The sequence below is a fragment of the Rhinoderma darwinii genome, chromosome 2 (assembly GCF_050947455.1).
Source record: "Rhinoderma darwinii isolate aRhiDar2 chromosome 2, aRhiDar2.hap1, whole genome shotgun sequence".
NCBI lineage: Eukaryota > Metazoa > Chordata > Amphibia > Anura > Rhinodermatidae > Rhinoderma > Rhinoderma darwinii.
Window position 1 is genome coordinate 218648472 of NC_134688.1, and position 21071 is coordinate 218669542.

General features: G+C 42.3%; 1 protein-coding gene across 1 annotated transcript in view; it reads left to right on the forward strand.

The window, feature by feature from the left end:
- Positions 1-20294, forward strand: part of ZZEF1 (zinc finger ZZ-type and EF-hand domain containing 1) — a 168754-nt gene extending 148460 nt beyond the window's left edge. The window contains exons 49-55 of the mRNA XM_075852854.1: positions 4206-4349; positions 5082-5250; positions 6300-6398; positions 7249-7414; positions 10482-10632; positions 11347-11418; positions 18543-20294. Coding sequence (XP_075708969.1) covers positions 4206-4349; positions 5082-5250; positions 6300-6398; positions 7249-7414; positions 10482-10632; positions 11347-11418; positions 18543-18617 — 876 coding nt within the window. The 3' untranslated portion in view covers positions 18618-20294. The remainder of the gene's footprint in view (positions 1-4205; positions 4350-5081; positions 5251-6299; positions 6399-7248; positions 7415-10481; positions 10633-11346; positions 11419-18542) is intronic.
- Positions 20295-21071: the final 777 nt, after the last annotated feature.

Below are 21071 nucleotides of genomic sequence, written 5' to 3' on the forward strand. Positions count from 1 at the left end.
CTCCTTCTACATACATTATAAATAACTCCCTTAGGATTTGAGCAAAGTCCAGTTTTAGCTTAGTGTCTGTAGGAGGCAGACCTATCTGCTCCACAGGTACATCTTTTATTTTGTTGTTTCCCCTTTAGCCAGGAATACAGGGCTGACTGGATTTCCCGGTTACCCCAAACAGAGAAGAGAAAACAGTAGGGCCTAAACCTTTTGGTTTCTGCCCTGTCTAAAGAAGGCAAGGTGGCATAGTGGACCCCCAAATCCACTGTTGCCGGCAAGCTTATGGTCACTCAGGGGCCACTTCCATACTAAATCCAATGTGGGGGCTCCACCTTAGTTAGTACCTATTCTCACCTCCTCCACATCCTGGACAGGCCAGAGGGACATTCAGCTCTGCAGCATCGACAGGCAGGCTAAGATTGAGCAGTTCAGGCCCAGAAAATGGGCTCCGTGGACTGCTCAAACCGCCCCCCCCCTCCCCCGTTCTTTCTGTACTTGTCGACAGATTGCTGATCGGAGTTTCTGGGATGGCCTTTAGTAATTTTGTCCCCGGTTTCAGTCTTCACTAGGCTAGGGACATGTCTTTTGACAGAAGGAGGGCACTCCTTCTGAGTGCGCAACTTTCGGTAGCGTTCATTGGAGGGGAGCGTTCTTAGCGTGCAGTAATTTAATTGGGCGGTAAACTCTCCATTTCATCCCTCCGTTGGCAGATGCCACAATCTGCACGTCTCTGGAGACTCTTTCCTGGAAGTGGCAAACTGTGCCCTTGGCGTGTGTATGTGTCTCGCCGTCGCCACCAAGTTTGAACCCAGTGCGGGGAGGCACCCAAGCAGGAAACCCAAGTTTGTGTGGTTAATCTGAACCCCCATGCACCAACTGCTTGAGATCTAGTTCACTAGTCGGTGAACTAAGCCCCAACGTGCCCCCACTCAGCCAATACTAGGTTTCGAACCAGAGTGCATGTTTTTTGTCGAAGACATCGAAGTCTATTGTAGATATGTTAGCGAAACGGTCACTACAATTCTAGGCCAGACCCTCTCAGACTGAGGGTTCTACCACTGCTAACCTGTTACGCGGCAGACCACGTAAACTAGCTAGAACTGCCAGGTACAGTTGGCTTTTTGTATCCCCTACCTCCTTCTCCTCCAACAAAAGTGCTAAGCTCTAAATTTTCCTGAAAGTTAGAGTCCTGAGGGTGAGGTTTCTGAATCCAACTGATGAGGAGCAATCTTCAAAGATCTACTCGCCATATTTCATCAGGCAAGGAAACACACAGCTCCGGTTAGGATCCAGTTTCTGCGGCAGTAGACTCTCCTGGACATTCGTCTGGTTTCCATCCAACATTGCATTAAGGGGGTTCTGGGAATGATAGTTTCCTCCTTAGAAGCGATTTCCTACGCCCAGTTTCCACATGATTCAACAACTTCAAGGAACAGTGTTATGGCTCGACGTTTCACCAAGATAATGTTGTACTACAGCCAGTTCCTTCGTTTCTATTAAACATGGTTTCTACTTTACAATGTAATGAGAACATCGTCCTACCATCCTTTTTGTCCCTTCCCTTCTCACCAAAGGGAAAGGGTGTTTTCGCAAGTTAGATCTGGTCCACGCCTTACTTACCTATCTGGCTCAGACCACTTTGCCCCGTCACTCTGATTCACTGTTCATACAGGGCATGGCAGCCTCCAAGATCACCATATCCTAATAGATCAAGTCAACTATTGGCAAGGCATACCAGTCTAAGGGCAAGGAGCCACCTTTCTGAGTTCTGGCTCATTCCACAAGAGCGGTTGGTGCTTCATGGGCGGTCCAAAACAAAGCTTAGTCTCTGCAAGTGTGCAAGGCTGCTGCGTGGTCTTCGCTTACAGCGTTTTCCAAATTCTACAGGGTGCATACTTTTACATCTTCTGACAGCTCTGGGTTGCACAGTTCTGCAGATGGGGCTTTATTGAACACTCTTTAGTTTCTGTTATTACCCTCCACGAAGGACTGATTTGGAAAGTTCCATGGTCTTCTCTGTGTCCCCCAATGACACGGATGAGAAAATTGGATTTTTGTTGCTCGCTGTAAAATCCTTTTCTCGTCGCGTTCATTGGAAGGCGGTAGCACAGCACCGACCCAATTTTCTTGGGTTCTGTGCCCATTTCCTGCTCACAGGTGACTTTTCCCTTGGGTTTTCACATGGCTCTTCTGTTTTTAGTGGTTATTGCATTTCCATGTGTACTTTTTTACTAGACAAAAAGCAAAGAAAAATGCCTCCAGCTCACCTTGTTTGCTAGCTAGTTTGGGTTATCTCGCACGGATCCTTGTGTCGGTTCACGATAATGTACAACAGCAAGAAAGGGAAGGGTGGATCCAGCGTGGATGCGTCTAAAATGGAATACTTGTTTCCAAGTTTAATTGATCAAAAATCGTATCAGCCATGACTAAGGACGCAGGAAGCGTCAGAAACGCGTAGGCTTCATCTACCTATGATTTTTTTCTGCTTTCACTTCAGGATTCTACACTTCCAACCAAGTCCTGACTTTTTTAGATTTTTGATCAATTAAACTTGGAAACAAGTATTCCATTTTAGACGCATCCACGCTGGATCCACCCTTCTCTTTCTTACTTTTTTACTACTGCTTTGTACAAAACTGATTTAGCTTAGTGCCTGCAGGTGGGATATAGCTGGTAGGAGGAGCTGACACTTTACTTGGTGTCTGCCTCCTAGTCGCAGCAGCTATACCTACGGTACATTAGCTAATCCTGATGCAGCAAGAGCAAACTGACTATGACAAGACCTGCAGGTTCTTTATTCTGCTGCCCCCCCCCCCCCCAGATATTGCTTCATTCCCCTAGTAGTGATGATACTAAATGTGCTTTCTTATTAAATATTGTAGTTCAACAGTGAGCAGAGTGACAGTCTGTGAGTGAAGTGATCCTGTTCACATTACATTACAGCTTTTACAGTCGTCTAGACAGGAAAGATAAAAGGAGCTGCATGAAAAAGATGTAAATAAATGCAGTAATACATTATTGCTGATGACATGCCTTTCTGAGCATATTGAGGAATGAGAATTCTTCTTTAATCTTTGCATATTTTAAGTCTGATTCTAACTGTTTAACAACTTCGATGGTGTGGTCACTAGCGACCACGGCATTTAAGCGATTAGAAAGAGGGGGAGGGCGTCACATGGTGATAAATGTCTTGTTATGGCAGCCAGGGACCAACTGTAAGCTCCCATGTCTGCCATCTCAGTACTCCTATCAAGCCCTGTCAGAGGTCGTATGCACTTTTTAAACGCTGAAAAAGAGAAAACAAAAGATAGAATTTTTATTTTTTTGGCACCTTGTATTTAAAGGTTTTTCAGTGCATTATATGTACCCCAAAATGGTGCCATTAAAGAGGTATTCCAGGCGAAATAATTTTTCACCTATCTACTTAAGTGATAAATGCTAGATGAGTGGGGGTTCACCCACTGGGAGCCTGCCAGAACGGGAGGCCCCCAGGCATGAGCGATGTCACTCCATTCAAAGTTTATAGGGCTGACTGAGGTACCTAAGCTCTGTGCTCGGCTGTTTCTATCCGCTCCATAGACTTTAAATGGAGTGACATTGCGCATTCCCGGCGGCCGATCCAATCAAACTTCTCCTAGCCGCTGTCTTGTAGTTAGGAAAAATGGGGACTCCCATTCTGGCGTTTGGTGGGGACCACATACAGATATGTCAACAGTAAGATGAAGTGTTTGCTCTTGGAACGTGGGGATGAAAGCTATAAAATAATTGTCTGCAGTGGGAAGGCGTAAATGGGTTCCGTTGGGTTTTCATTAAAGTGTCCATTTAACCAGAAAATATAGCGCCACATGCTGCACTATTTTGTCTGCCATTTTTTACAGTAACTGCGACGAACACAGATGTGCACCGAGCCACTAATAGATTTGTGCTTCTGATGTATTTAGAAAATTGCTTAGACTGGGTACAATTGTTGCAAAACCTAAGCTGTGAGCTACCATCTATTGAAAGCAAATCGAGATTGAGGAAAGAACTTTTCATTCTATATGATTAGACGTCATGTATATGAAGCCGGAAAACCCCTTGAAATGTCAGGAAACCCCTCCAAATAATAGTGACATGTAACAGCGGACTGTCTAATGAATAGTCTGGGATGCTTTTGATTTGGAAGTTTTATTCGATAAATATAAAATCCTAATTTTATTTCCGTTTTCCTCCAGATCTTGCAGAAGGTGCTAGGTGGCTGTAGTGAAAGTATGCTTGGCACAGTAGCACTTACAGCTTGTCAGTTCATGGAAGAGCCTGGAACTGCAGTGCAAGTCCAAGAATCCAAACACCCTTACAGCAATAATACTATTTTCGAGGTACTACTAGCTTATCAATGTTGTATTCTTCACCCTGTTATTAAGATGGTTGTATCGAAAGTGTGTGTGTGTAAGTGTGTAAAGGTGCTTACCCTTTTGAAACACACTCCCTGCTCCAGACACCAAGTTTCCCGCCGCTCCAGTCCCGGAAGCTCCTGCAGCGGTAACCTACCACTGCAGCCAATCACCGGCCTCCGTGGTCATATGCCTTTGATGAAAATATCACCGCTGAGGCCAGCGTAACTGACTAATGGCACGCAACCACAGCAGTGCTGAAGGGTGTGACGGCACAGGAGCAGGGGCATTTTCAAAGGGTGAGTACCTGTTAGTCTATTAATTTATACCCTTCCCTGGCCTCCTGCAAAATTGTAAAGCTCCTGTGTCATCCCTTTCAGTTGCACATGTGTGGTTTTTTTTCTTCACACTACACAAATCACAATACACAAATTTCTGGCCACACTAGCATAGTAAGCTCATTCAACATTATAATAGAATATAAAAAAAGGTTCAACAGATATTGATATTTACTTGTAGTTGTGTGTCTGGAAGGTTTATTATTAAAAAAAAACTCTGCAAAAAGATGTTAAATTCACCCAATTTATTTTTTTTTTTGCCGATTTTAGAAGCAATTTTAAATAATTTTCCTAGAACTTCTTCTTTGGATTTGTGGCTACTGTAACTAGTTCAAACTACAGGAAATTTATTTTGTTAATTGTCATTCTCGTTCTTCAGGACAAAGTTCACATCCCCGGTGCAATTTATCTGTCAATCAAATTTGACCCATTGTGTAACACAGAAGAAGGTTGTGATGAATTGGTGATTTCAAGCTCTTCTGACTTCAAACAAGATCTACACCGGTTTAGTGGGCCGCCTAAAAAGTGGACAGACTTTGAACTACCTGGTGGGTATCTTTTTATAAGTCGGACACTTCAAGCAATACTTAGTTATGTTGGACACATGGGGGCAGATTGATTGTTAATGGCTTAAAGATAGATATCCTAAAGCTAGAGGTATAAATCTCCAGATGAGCCAAATGTTCTAATGATTACCATGTTTGATAGATCTGGCGCATGTTCGACTCCTTTTCCTTCTCTACATCACCTATTTGGGTGGTTTTACTTTTGACCAGTATTTTGCGCCACAAATCTGATGCATTTCACAACTTGACAAAACCACAGCTATATTCGAAATATGTGGTGAACATGGCACACATCAATGTTCTTTCAGGTACCCACGTTCATAAATTAGTTTCAACAAAATATGCACCAAGAAAAATGTGCACGAAACGCCAAAGACGAGGCGCGAATGCCACAATAAGTCTGCCCCATGGTTTCAATCCATAATTACCCTTAGGCTTCCTTCACACACCGTTTTACTGTGGCCTTTTTTTCTGGCTTTCTTTATACAGACCATTTTTAACGTGTTTTTCAATTTCCACTGAGAAGCTTAAAAGGAAGTGCCTGAAAAAAATGCCAATGCTAAGATAGAGTATGCTACATTTTAGAAAAAAAAACACTTCTTTAAAAGTGAAGACAAAAACACCACAAACAAAAGTATTGCTTGTAGTGCATTTGATATTTCACTCTTTGCTTTCAGCAAACATCTGGCCACAGCGGGTTTTTTATATACATTTTTCCAAAACATGCCGTGTGTGAAACCACCACCCTTTTAATTGAATTTATAGTGACAAAAAAGTGTGAAGGGGAATTTCCTGGCACATTGTTTTGAACAGCACAACGGAGCATAGCTTATAAAGTCACTGTTCTGATTTGCTTAACTGCAATTGTATCCAATACTTCATTACAAAACATATTGTATAGAACAGTAGTTCTGTGTGTTTTAGCTATAATAATCATGTCAAATTGTGACCCATGGCGTTGCGGAGTCGCACACAACAGTATGAGGTGTGGTATTAAAGGAACGATTCCTGTGTTACATTTTTGATTATAGGGGATACCTTGTTCTTCCGATTTACATCTGACATGAGCTGTACAGAATGGGGATACAAGTTTACAGTGGCTGCTGGACATCGAGGACGATTTCAGACAGGTTTGCACAATTCATATTTACTTGTTCTACATCTTTCTTACTTTTAGTTTATTGAAGAATACCTACCCTGTCTGTGGACTGTTTCCCAGAGTGGACTCTTTAAGCAATGTTAAAGCAGTTGGCACTTAAAAATATATAGCCAAATGAGTAAAAGATATTGTGCAATTTTTCTAGCAAAAAAATACGGATCCATGCTTTTGCGTGATTGCGTGAGTCCGCTTTATACGTGAGTAGTGTGTTGATAAACACGGTATGAGTCCACTGTAATCCCTCCTTTCCTTTTTTGTACGAGGGGGAGCTTCCCATTTGTCACTTAGTGGATTTCTACTTCTTATAATATTCCTCGCTTAACTAGGGCACCATATAATAAGGCGCAGGTTTGCCACTATATTGGCAGGGCACTTGGACCACTGTAGCAGATTTGCGCAGGCTCTGTACTTATTCCACATACTTGCACATAGAGACCTAGTGGCAAAAAAGAAATCTTCTTCCTGTACTTTTGGTTCTCGAAAAGCTCTTGGAGAACCGTTTTTACCACTATGTATGTTTGTTTATAGCATTAAATGTGTTTAGCAATAGTGGCCTATTTATTTTGTGAATAAGCGAGAATCTGTCAGTACAGGCTGTCCGTAGGTGAAAGTCTGCATAAACACCTAATTGAATTACCAGTAAGATCCATATAGTTGACCTTTTGGTTGCTTGGTGTGTTTTATACCATTAAGTCAATTCTTACGTTGTTTTTACTGCATTGCATGTACTGCTCTATTAACTGCAGTTCTGGAGTTAAGAAAATCTGTTTAAATAATAAATGAAAAAAATCACACTCCTTTTTTCAATTAAATTTTTTTAGGATTTGAAATTTTAAAACAGATGTTGTCTGACCAAAGAGTTATTCCTCATCTTCCTCTGCCCAGCATGTGGGAATGGCAGGTTGATGTGGCATGCCGGCAGACTGGCCACCAGAGATTGAAGGCGATCCATTTATTATTAAAGATTTTACAGCTTAGTCATGTGAGGTGAGAAGACTAGAATACATCACTGATTGAAATGTTCTTAATCATTCATATACATATATATAATACATTTCCATTTATGAATCCGTTACACATTATGCTGCAGAATGATTGATTCTCTTATTTACCATATGGAATAGTGACATCCGGCATCAGACTTTAATGTTATCTATTTAACGTATACGTCATGGGTTCATGGATTTTAAATCAAAGGATCGAAGATCCAGCATATCGACTTAATGCACATGTTAAAACGTGGCTTTTTTTTCTATTGATCTTTAAAATCCACGACTATAGCACATGGCAGCAAAATAAGTGCTTACAGTTCTGAATCATATCTAACGTATCCCATAATGGTCTATGGGTGACAGATGCGACTGTTAGGTACAGGGACGGTTTTAGACAGAGTGGCCCTGGGCAAAGTTAAAGGAAAAGCCCCAAATGCTGAATTACTGTATCAATAATGCAGTCAAGTCAGAAGGTGGTGTGCAGAAAATTGCATCGCTGATTTCTAGTGTGTCCAGGAGTGTTGTAAGCCCCAACATATGTCCCCCCTCTCACACAAAAAAATCTATATACATATACAGTTATTATATCATACCACTATACCAGATTAAATATTACCTGCATACTGTTATTGAACACAACTCACTATTATAAGACCAATATTACCAATAATAACACAATATAAGATCCAAATAATACCACCACACCATAAACACATAGTGACTAAATAATACCCCCATACTGGTACTGAATAATACCGCCACACCATTACCACTTAATGACTAAATAATACCCCCCTACTATTACTGAATAATACCACCACACCATAAACACATAGTGACTAAATAATACCCCCATACTGTTACTGAATAATACCACCACACCATAAACACATAGTGACTAAATAATACCCCCATACTGTTACTGAATAATACCACCACACCATAAACACATAGTGACTAAATAATACCCCCATACTGTTACTGAATAATACCACCACACCATAACCACTTAATGACTAAATAATACCCCCATACTGTTACTGAATAATACCACCACACCATAACCACTTAATGACTAAATAATACCCCCATACTGTTACTGAATAATACCACCACACCATAACCACATAGTAACTGAATAATACCACCACACCATAACCACATAATGACTGAATAATACCCCCATACTGACTGAATAATACCTCCACACCATAACCACATAATGACTAAATAATACCCCCATACTGTTACTGAATAATACCGCCACACCATAACCACGTAGTGACTGAATAATACCCCCATACTGTTACTGAATAATATCGCCGCACCATAACCACATAGTGACTGAATAATACCCCATACTGGTACTGAATAATACCGTCACACCATAACCACATAATGACTGAATAATACCCCCATACTGTTACTGAATAATACCACCACACCATAACCACATAGTGACTAAATAATACCACCATACTGTTACTGAATAATACCGCCACACCATAACCACATAGTGACTGAATAATACCACCACACCATAACCACATAATGACTGAATAATACCCCATACTGGTACTGAATAATAGTCACACCATAACCACATAATGACTGAATAATACCCCCATACTGTTACTGAATAATACCACCACACCATAACCACATAGTGACTGAATAATACCCCCATACTGTTACTGAATAATACCACCACACCATAACCACATAGTGACTGAATAATACCCCCATACTGTTACTGAATAATACCACCACACCATAACCACATAGTGACTGAATAATACCCCCATACTGTTACTGAATAATACCACCACACCATAACCACATAGTGACTAAATAATACAACCATACTGTTACTGAATAATACCGCCACACCATAACCACATAGTAACTGAATAATACCCCATACTGTTACTGAATACCACCACCACACCATAACCACATAGTGACTGAAAAATACTGCCACACCATAACCACATAATGACTAAATAATACCCCCATACGGTTACTGAATAATACCACCACACCATAACCACATAGTGACTGAATAATACCCCATACTGTTACTGAATAATACCGCCACACCATAACCACATAGTGACTGAATAATACCCCATACTGTTACTGAATAATACCGCCACACCATAACCACATAGTGACTGAATAATACCCCCATACTGGTACTGAATAATACCGCCACACCATAACCACATAGTGACTGAATAATACCCCCATACTGTTACTGAATAATACCACCACACCTTAACCACATAGTGACTGAATAATACCCCCATAGTGTTACTGAATAATACCACCACACCATAACCACATAGTAACTGAATAATACCACCATACTGTTACTGAATAATACCGCCACACCATAACCACATAGTGACTGAATAATACCCCCATACTGTTACTGAATAATACCGCCACACCATAACCACATAGTAACTGAATAATACCACCATACTGTTACTGAATAATACCACCACACCATAACCACATAGTGACTGAATAATACCCCCATACTGTTACTGAATTATACTGCCACACCATAACCACATAGTGACTGAATAATACCACCATACTGTTACTGAATAATACCGCCATACTGTTACTGAATAATACCACCACACCATAACCACATAGTGACGGAATAATACCCCCATACTGTTACTGAATAAGACCGCCACACCATAACCACATAGTGACTGAATAATACCCCATACTGGTACTGAATAATAACTCCACACCATAACCACATAGTGACTGAATAATACCCCCATACTGGTACTGAATAATACCGCCACACCATTACCACATCCTCGCATCCTACGTTTAACATATAAGTCGGGAGCTTTACCCGTCATATACGCTAAACGTAGACAAAAAAGGTGATGTGAACATAGCCTAACCTGGAGGGTGGATGATTGAAGCCAACTTAAACCTGCAGTAGAGGTGTTTCAGTACTATACACTGTTCTAATGTAAAATATGTCATTCGCTTTCTTAATGTTCCTATTTATTTTGTTTTACTCTGGTTAGAGATTGTGACCTCAGACTGTTGAGGCCATTATGGGCAGTTGTCACGACCATGGAAAATGCAGCTTGTCAAGATGGCACTAGCTCTGGAGTTCTTCTCCCCCTACACAGAGCGCTTACTGAATTGTTCTTTATTGCAGAGAACCGTGCAAATGTAAGTGTGTTCTGAATAAAATACTAACTGTTAAAGTCAAAGCTTATTAATAGTTTCTTAAGGTACATATTTGCATGCAGTTCAAATTTGCAAAGTTGGACATAGAAAAGTATAGACGATGCAGGGGGGAATTTTAAACAAGAGCATCTATAAGATACCTACATTGGGGATAAAGCTTCCACTATCCGAATTAAGCGAACTGCATGTAAATAGTGCCTGAAAATGAGATTTGGAGGAGCATTGGCAGCTTCTGTCAAGCTGTCAGCCGGACTGCATCGCTGAGAGCTGCTGACAGATGGCCTGCCCCTCACAATGCCCGAAACAGATGTCTTATTCAGCTAAATGCAGACACCGTGTTCAGCACCCCCGAACTCTGCTACTGGGACCTATTCTTTCCCAATAGGTTACAACTTTCAGCATGTTTTTAGATGCTCTTGTTCTTCCTCTGTCTTATGACCGGCACTATTACCAGGATTTCCCCTCCAAGGTAAAAATTGTCATCTATTAGTACATCAAAAGGTAGATCAGCATGTTCTATCATGTCACTGGTAATTGTACCTATGACAACATTGAAGTGTCAGCACAGGGCAGGACATTTGTCATTTTTTGTTTTTCCTCGGTTTTTCTGTGCAATAATGGGGCTTTTACATAATGCTCTCAATCAACTGTGTAGAATGACATTCATTGAGGTTTTTTATGTTTTTGTCACTACAGGACCTGGGGTGTTTACAGGATTATCTAATTAGTTTGGCTACAGATGATCAAATGGCCCATTACACAGAACAGGTAAACAATGTTGGGATTTTTCTTTTCTTCTTTTTTTTTTTTTGGTGTGTTTTCTAGGTTTAGTGCTCCCTCTAGGCATGGGATTTACGATCTATCTGAGTAAGAGAAGCTCTGACCGCTGGAAGCAAAATACAGGACCTGCATTACAATTGGATCACGTAACACAAGTAACCTCTACCCCAGATGCTTAAAATGTGCTACTCTTGTCAAAAACATTTGACAGATTAGATGGTTCTTTCTGAATGGCAGAAGTCTCTGACCCTTCCACCGCTAATTGATGTTGCATTGTCATAGGCTTATACATTTACCAGGAGTAGTCAAACGTTTCTGGTATGGAGATATACTTGTGTGGAGCCTGAGTTAGGTGATCTATCAGGAGATCAGGGACAGACACATGACATGAGCTTGCATGCCCATGTAGCAGATGCACGCGTAACCCTGTATTAGCAATAAAGCAACCATTTTTTGGACTTAAGAGTGTATATTAACCATAGTGTGAACCCTACAACAGCTATTAGCTCTGGATGAGACTCACAAGTTCCTATATAGTTCACCAATCATCATTTCATTAGAAAAGAGGTGAGAGGCACACTGAACACAAACCTAAAAGATTTCCCACTTTAGTGAAGAAGCCATCATAGGAACAGCCAGGTGGCCAAGTTTAAAGATCTTTTTGCCCTTGCTCTGAGGTCTACAGTCCTGGCCAAAAGTTTTGAGACTGACACAAATTTTTTGGTTTTCAGTTTGCTTTTGGTCAGATGTTTCTATGGTATACTGAAGTACAATTATAAGCATTCCATATGTTTTTAAACTTGACAAATCTATAAAGTTTATGCAAAAACTACATATTTACAGTGTTGACCCTTCTTTTTCAAGACTTCTGCAATTCACCCTGGCATGCAGGATATCTGCTTCTGGGCCAAATCCTGACTGATCGCAACCCATTCTTACCTAATCACTTCTTGGAGTTTATCACAATTGCTGTGTTTTTTGTTTGTCCACCGGCTTTTTGAGGATTGACCAGAGGTTCTCAATGGGATTGAGATCTGTGGAGTTTCCTGGCGTAGGGACCCAAAATATCATTGATTTGTTCACCGAGCCACTTAGTTATCACCTTTGCCTTGTGACCTGGTGCTCCATCATGCTGGAAAAAGCATTCTTCATCATCAAATTGCTCCTGGATCGTTGTGAGAAGTTACTCTTAGAGGATATTTAAATACCTTTTTTTATTCATGGTAGTGTTGTTAGACAAAATTTGTCAGTTAGCCCACTCCTTTGGATGATAAGCATCCCCGCACATGAATGGTCTCAGGATGCTTTACTCTTGGCATGACACAGCACTCATGGTGGCGCTCATATTTTCTTCTCTAGACCGTTATTCCTACAGATGTCCCAAACAATCTAAAGGGGGCTTCATCAGAGAAAATAGCTTTACCCCAGTCCCTTGCAGTCCAATCCATGTACTTCCTGTAGAATGTCCGTCTGTCCTTGATGTTTTTCTTGGAGAGAAGTGGCTTCTTGACACCAGGCCAGCCTTCAATAGCCTATTCCTCACTGTGTAAGCAGATGCACTGACACCTGCCTGCTGCCATTCCTGTGCAAGCTGTGTCCTGTTGTTGAACTGATCTCGTAGCTGAATCTTTTTTAGGAGACTGTCCTGGCACTTGCTGGACTTTCTTGGGTGCCCTGAGGCTGCCTTCACAGCAATTAAACCGCTCTCCTTGAAGTTATTGATGATTCGATAAATGGTTGATTTAGGGGCAATCTTACAAGCAGCAATGTCTTTGCCTGTAAAAGCACTTTTGATACATATCAATGATGACTGCATATGTTTCCTTGGAGGTAACCATGGTTAACAGAAGAAGACAATGATTTCAAGCACCATCCCCCTTTTTAAAGCAACCAGTCTGCTCTTATAAATCAATCAGCATGACTGTCAGCTACCTTGTCCTCATTCGCTCAGAAGAAAGGGTTAACGAGAAGATCACTAGAACATCAGTCATACTTTTATAACACGGCACTGTTAGCTACAGCGCGTCTGCTCTCTAGGTATGATCGTATACCTGAATAATGCAGTCACCAAGAAAGTCGGATACCAGTTATACACAGTGAAAAGTAAATAGTTACATCCAGTGACTCATCTGTAATATAATGTAATGATTAAACTGCTTGCATCACTTTTATTTCCACACCAAACTACTATGAAGGTATGACCTGATACATTGGTGATTTGGTGTGGAAATAAAATACTAGCCATGTTATGTAGAAGGCCATGCCATGCTTTCATGCTGGTTTGGTGTGGAAGTGATGTGAGGAATTTAATCGTTACATTGCTTGCATCACTTCTATTACCACCTAAAATGATCATAAAAGCATGACATGGCCAACAGCATTTAGCCTCAGCCTTAGGCCAATTTCAGAAATTTGGGCACTTTTTGGCACCCCTAGGCCTCGTGCACACTTCCATCACCGTTTTCACGGCTGTTTTTGACGTTTGTATAGCGGCCGTGTGATTCCGAGCGCCGAGCATGGTACTGTCCAGGGTCCTGAAAGAGCAGGGTTGTTCAGCGCTAGTCACTGTACAGGGTGCTGAAAGAGTTAATGGGCTGCACTGATCGGCGGTAACTCTTTCAGCACCCTGGACAGTGACTAGCGCTGAAGAATGACCATGCTCGGCGCTCGCAAAATAAAATTTATGAAATAAAAAATAAAAAAATCAGTTCATACTTACTGTCCAGCCTCCTGGGATGACATTTCATCCCATGTCACCGCTGCATCCAATCACAGGCTGTAGTGGCGGTCACGCAAGTCTGTATGACGTCAGAAGGCCGGCCTCCAGGGATGAAGCTTCATCTCACGTGACCGCCTCTGCAGCCAATCACAGGCTGCAGCGGCCACATGGACTGCCGCGACATACAGCAAGGTTGGACTGGAGGAAGAGGAGGGACTCGTCGCCAAGACAACGACCGGGGTACGTATGAACTGCTTTTTATTTTTATCAGCAGCTTCTTCTCTCTATCAGTGATGGATAGAGAGAAGTGGCTGCCGATTAGTGTAATATATCTGTAATGTACTTCTGGCCATTGCTAGGCAACGGCTCCGTCACACACGGATGTCAAACGGATACCTTCCGTGTGCCTTGAGTTTTTTGACAACCCCATTGACTTGCATGGGTCTCACGGTTACGGAATCTCGGACCAAAGTAGGACATGCTCTACTTTGGTCGCAACGGAGCAACGGGACCGTCAAAAAAATTGAAGTGTGCATGGCCCCATTGAAATGAATGGGTCAGGGTGCTAGCTGTCAGAAAAGCGGCTAGCACCCTGAAGAAAAATACTGAAGTGTGCACTAGGCCTTAGTGTGTCCAAAACTCCCAGACCTGCTACAGTTCATCAGAACCAAAATTAGAGCATGATAGAATCACTCGTAAAGGATGTAAAGTGGCCCTAAAGGCATATATACACTATATGAATATCTATTGTCTGATCTATAGGAGCAAGAAGGCTGGAGCCCCCGCTCGTGATTAAAAGAAAAGGGGCTGCGGCCACATGAAAAGCACTTCTTAAAGTCCAATTAAGAAACTGAATTTAAGGCATGTGGGGGGTGGTCCAAACTCTTTGGGTAATTCCCTTCCTGCCCCCCACCCCACGTCTGCAATGCAGCAACACACTGCTTGCAATTTGTGAGCATTGCCAATATACACTCTGCTTCTTCTGAAAAGTGGTACAAGAGACTGTGTCCACCCCTCCTTTCCAACGGGTTGGAGTCCCAGCATTTTAGACCTGACACTCTGGGTGGCTTTGCTTCTCGCCGCCTCCTCCTCTGTAAAGCTCCAAATGAGAGCAGGAGGTCAGCAGGATGAGTAAGCAGTTTGCTTGATCCATGCACCAATGCTGTCTTTCCTATCATATGCAGATAAGCAGTGGCACTGGCGCAGGGATACTAAATCTAAAAGTCAAATTAAAAACTGTATTGAGGGCATCTGGGTGGGTCCACACCCATCGTACGCCCCCTAGTCCGTGTGCAACGCTGCAGTCTTCACGGTTTGTGCTCAGTCTGAGCAATGCAGTATGTCCTCTGATGCTTTCCTCTGAGCAGGTTCTTTGATCCGATGAAACTAAAATTTAACTTTTGTCCATCATGGGAAAAGCTGTGTGTGGCGCAAACCCAACACTTCCAATCACCCCAAGAACGCTATTCCCAAAGTGAAGCATGGTGGTGGCAGCATCATGCTGTGGGGACACTTTTAATAGGCAGGCACTGGATTACTGGTCAGGATTGAAGTAAAGATGGATGGCCGTAAATACAGGGCAATTCTTGAGGAAAACCTGTTTCCATCTGACAGATTACAGACTAGGATGGAGGTTAATCTTCCAGCAGGACAATGACCCTAAACATACGGCTAAAGCTATACTGGGGTTGTTTAAGTGGAAACCTTTACATGTCTTGGAATGACCTAGTCAAAGCCCAGACCCCAATCCAATTGAGAATCTGTGGCATGACAAAAACTGCAGTACACGCAACCCATGTAACTTGAAGGAGTTGGAGGAGTTTTGCATGGAAGAATGGGCAAAACTACCAGTATCAAGATGTGCTAAGCAATGTTCCGTCTAAGTCTTGGCAGCTTCTGAGCGGGGCAGTTAGGGAGCAGGGTGAGTCTCCATCAATGGTGGGCGATCTGATGACCAAAAGTAATACCCCCCAGTAAACGCTAATATAGCGACTAAATAAGAACTTATTTTAAATTAGTTTTACATTTTTAAGTACTATAATATTACAAGTCCAGCAGTAAAATAGACTTCTAAACGCCAATTATAGGCATCAATGAAAGAATCCTTCATTACACCATAGATCCCTCCCCTTTAGATAGCGCCACACAGACCCCACCCCTTTAGATAGCGCCACACAGACTCCCCTGTAGATACTACCCCATGTTGATACTGTATATACTGCCACACAGACCCCCCTTGTATATACTGACACACAGCCCCCCTTGTATATACTGCCACACAGCCCCCCTTGTATATACTGCCACACAGCCCCCCCCCTTGTATATACTGCCACACACAGCCCCCCCCTTGTATATACTGCCACACGCAGCCCCCCCCCTTGTAGATGGCTACACGCAGCCCCCCCCCTTGTAGATGGCTACACGCAGCCCCCCCCCTTGTAGATGGCTACACGCAGCCCCCCCCTTGTAGATGGCTACACGCAGCCCCCCCCTTGTAGATGGCTACACGCAGCCCCCCCCTTGTAGATGGCTACACGCAGCCCCCCCCTTGTAGATGGCTACACGCAGCCCCCCCCTTGTAGATGGCTACACGCAGCCCCCCCTTGTAGATGGCTACACGCAGCCCCCCCCCTTGTAGATGGCTACACGCAGCCCCCCCCCCTTGTAGATGGCTACACGCAGCCCCCCCCCTTGTAGATGGCTACACGCAGCCCCCCCCCCTTGTAGATGGCTACACGCAGCCCCCCCCCCCTTGTAGATGGCTACACACAGCCCCCCCCTTGTAGATGGCTACACACAGCCCCCCCCTTGTAGATGGCTACACACAGCCCCCCCCTTGTAGATGGCTACACACAGCCCCCCCCTTGTAGATGGCTACACACAGCCCCCCCCCCCCCCTTGTAGATGGCTACACACAGCCCCCCCCTTGTAGATCGCGCCCCACATTCCCTTGTAAGTAGCGCTGCACAGCGTCCCCCTTCCCTGGTACTTAGTGCAAACAGAGCGGTAGCCTACCGCTACAACTCTCCGCTCTGCCTGACACGACTCAGTCAGGAGGAGGAGGTGGTCCTGTGGCAAAGATCAGATCACTTTTGTTTGGGGTCGGTGACTGCACAGGACTGGACCAGTTCAGTCACCTGACCTCATGTCAGGTGACTGGATTGGTCCACTCCTGGCACCGACCTCACTTGTCAGCGGACAGCCTGCATGCCATCTCTGATACTCTGGGCTATCCCCCCCCCCCCTCTCACCTTCTGGGAGTTCTCATTGGGTGGCTGCTCCGTGAAGGTGCGTGAGGGAGGAGATTGAGAAACTTCTGCCCGCCGCACTGACAGTGCGCAGGCTTTAAAGTTCAGTGAGCGGGTGGCCGTGGAAGGTGCGCAGCCGCGCACCTTATAGGGAATGTTGGTGATAAGCTAACAGAGACATGCCCTAAGAGACTGCCGTCTGTAATTGCAGCAGAAGGTGGTGCCACAATATGGTGACTTTCAGGGGGTGAATACTTCTGTACATTAAATGTCTTAATTATTGTTTATATCACAGAAAAATATTTTGCTACTTCAAAGTGATAGGTGTGTTGTGTAAATGAAATGGAACAAAATCCAATTTAATTCAAGATTGTAATGCAGGAAAACAGCAAGGGGGGTAAATCCGCAGAACATGTTTATTATCAATATATTTAACCTCTTAGCAACATGCCATACCTAACGAATGTGTACGGTGGATGTGCACTACCCCAATATGGCGCAAGCGCAGGAGCCAGCGGGCTCAGGAGCTGGGTATGCCATAAATGTCTAAGTAGGTAATACCCCTTTAAAATAATTTTATTAGTAACGCCCTTAGGGCCATTTTATGGGAAAGTTTTAAAACTAGGCTTGGTGTACTGTATGCTGGTGAGCTATTAGATAAAATTTTTCTTGGTACTTTGTAACACTACCATCACTCTGTGTAAATAAAAATAATCAATCTTTGCCATTTGTTTTTCTGTCTACAAAAAAGCTGCAGGGTCACTACACTAGTGTAAGGACGAAAGGCTTCACAGTACACAGTATCTCCTAGACAAAAAAAGGGAAGCCTCTTCGTAACAAATACGATAAAGTATCCTAGTTACGTAGCCTTGTTGCCTCCAGAACGTGTTCTTTGTGGAGAAGTGTCTTTTCCGTAACAGTCTGTTCCGCACATAGAACAAAATGTCCAGTTAATGCTCATACACCGCTCTGCACCCTAAATTGCGATGGAGTGTATGTTGGAAAGCTACACCCCCAACCCCCACACGCACACACATTGCTTCCAACCTCTGGAGCACCATTCATTCTAATATAATATCTCTGTACAACTGAATAACGAAGAACAGGCATTGTAACTTTTTTTCATTGTATCTTTGTACTTGCAGGCGCTGAAAAACATTGCTGCTATAAGCTTTGCGATCAACTACCCAAACAAATCAACAAGTGTATGGACTGCCTGAGAATACGGTAGCATCTCCTGTGGAATTTCCACTTGGTCCTCATGAAGATCACCACATAGGAAATGTGTATTGAAGACAATACATGCACCTGCCTGTTCACATTTGCACTTAAAATGCCTCAATTTTTTTTCCCAGCACCCCTGCTAGATATGTACAACGCTAGGTCTTAAAAGCTATAGGATGTTTTCTTTCATTTTTAGTCTTGTCTAATAGAGATGGTATGTCAAATGAAAATAGGAAGACATGACGATTACATAGAGGTAAATGGCTAAAGAAAAGCAATTTTACGTAAGATTGGACGTTTCAGTACTAATGTTTAAACCCATTCCACCGGCATGAATATGACCGAGAGAAGCAGCAGGATTGTCTATAGGAACTTATCACATGTTCTGTTTGGAAAGGGAATGCAAATATCTAATAGGCTTCTTTAGGCGACAATATATTTTGTACTCGTTTTTTATATTATCCTCAACCAATATTCATTTGAAGCAGTCATTTAAATTACATTTTGCAACTCCTATATTATATCATTTGTACATGGTTATATAGGGTTAATTTAATGGCTATGGATTAGATTTACAATGGACGATGGCAGATAATACAGGTATGCCTTGTTTTCCTGGCAGAAAGGGATAATTTAAAAAAAATTCTGTGTTCTCTACAGAACGTTCTGTCTATAAGAACTGCATGCCAATACCTAGAATACCGGTAATTCGACATTAATGTAACAAGGGGAATATGGTCACCTACTACACGTATTGCTTCAGCATATCACGTAAGGAAAACTGAAATTTTCCGCAGAGAGCATTTTGATATGTTGGGAAGGCTCTGTTTTTCGACTTCAATAGTCTGGTTTTCTAGTCGGCATGCCCCACCAATGATCCTTGTAACGTTGTTCTCCGCTATCTCACATTCTCATGTACAGAATAGCTGCACTTTGTCACACTAAATACTTGAATTTCTCATTACACGGGATATTATTTATTTTAGTTTTTATACTTTAGGTGATCTAGAGTTTTAACGTTGCTGGGTTTCACGTAACCCAGTGTAGTTCAAGATCGCTAAATTATGGAAGGGGTTCCATATTTTTAGTTTAAGCTTTTTCGTGCAATGCCAATAATCTAGAAGATTGTTTAGAGAAGGCAAAAGGGTTGTACATCCCCATTGTGAAGCAGGAGGCTTTATGCATGCATAGTAGCTGGTATGTTTTGTGGCATATGTGCCACTTTTCCACATCCAAGCATCTTTAATCCTCAATCGCCCAGCAGTTATTTTATCTGCTCAACATAGAGGATAATCCTTTTCATCATTCGTAGTCAGAAGAATTCCATGTATGTCCCGTTCCATGTATGTCCCGTTTTTAGTAGTGCTGATGAACCATTTCATGGTTTGCACAAACAGGTGGTTGCCTATAAACTCAATCCATGGAAATGTAACATTTCTAGCAAATCTTTTACATTAATCAACGATGGCACGAAGGTTTATTCTCAGGCTTAACATGTTGTTTTTCTATTGCCTAGTTTTAACATATACTTAGCTTTATATGATCTACAAACGTAAAACTGTGGATGTGCTAAATGCCATGCATCCCATATCTTATTCATCATCTTTTGGTTTGTTTTTTCCTTGTAGTATATAGGTGAAGAATCATGTGCTTACTTAAAGAGTCTCTGTCACCAGATTATAAGTGCCCTATCTCCTACATAATCTGATTGGCGCTGTAATGTAGATAAGTGGTTTTTAGTTTGAAAAACGACCATTTTTGAGCAAGTTATGAGCAATTTTAGATTTATGCTAATTAATTTCTTAATAGACAACTGGGCGTGTTTTTACTTTTTACCAACTGGGTGTTGTACAGAGGAGTGTATGAGGCTGACCAATCAGTGTCATACGCTTCTCATTGTTACAGCGTGATTGTGCAGTGAAAGAAGCTGGGCTGGAACAATGAGAAGTGTATGACGCTGATTAGTCACTGATTGGTCAGCGTCATACACTCCTCTGTACAACACCCAGTTGGTAAAAAGTAAAAACACTCCCAGTTGTCTAAAACTATTTAGCATAAATCTAAAATTGCTCATAATTTGCTCAAAAAATGATCGTATTTCAAAATAAAAACCACTGTCATCTACATTTCAGCACCGATCAGATTATGTAGGAGATAAAGCACTTATAATCTGGTGACAGAGCCTCTTTAATGTAGACCTATCTGCTGTACACTGGAAAAGTGCCCAAATTTGGGGTGATTCAATAATCAACCTGTCAATTCACTAGGATCTGTCTAGACGTCACTGAGACATGAAGTGACGCAAATCCATTTCCACTGCTGTAATTAATACATAGATAAGTAAAATAAGTGGGTAATAATATGTAGATGCATTTACCTATATTGGTGTGTAAAACTGTATAAACCCATCTTTTTTTTTTTTTTTTTTTTTTTTCCTGTACTGCATCAAG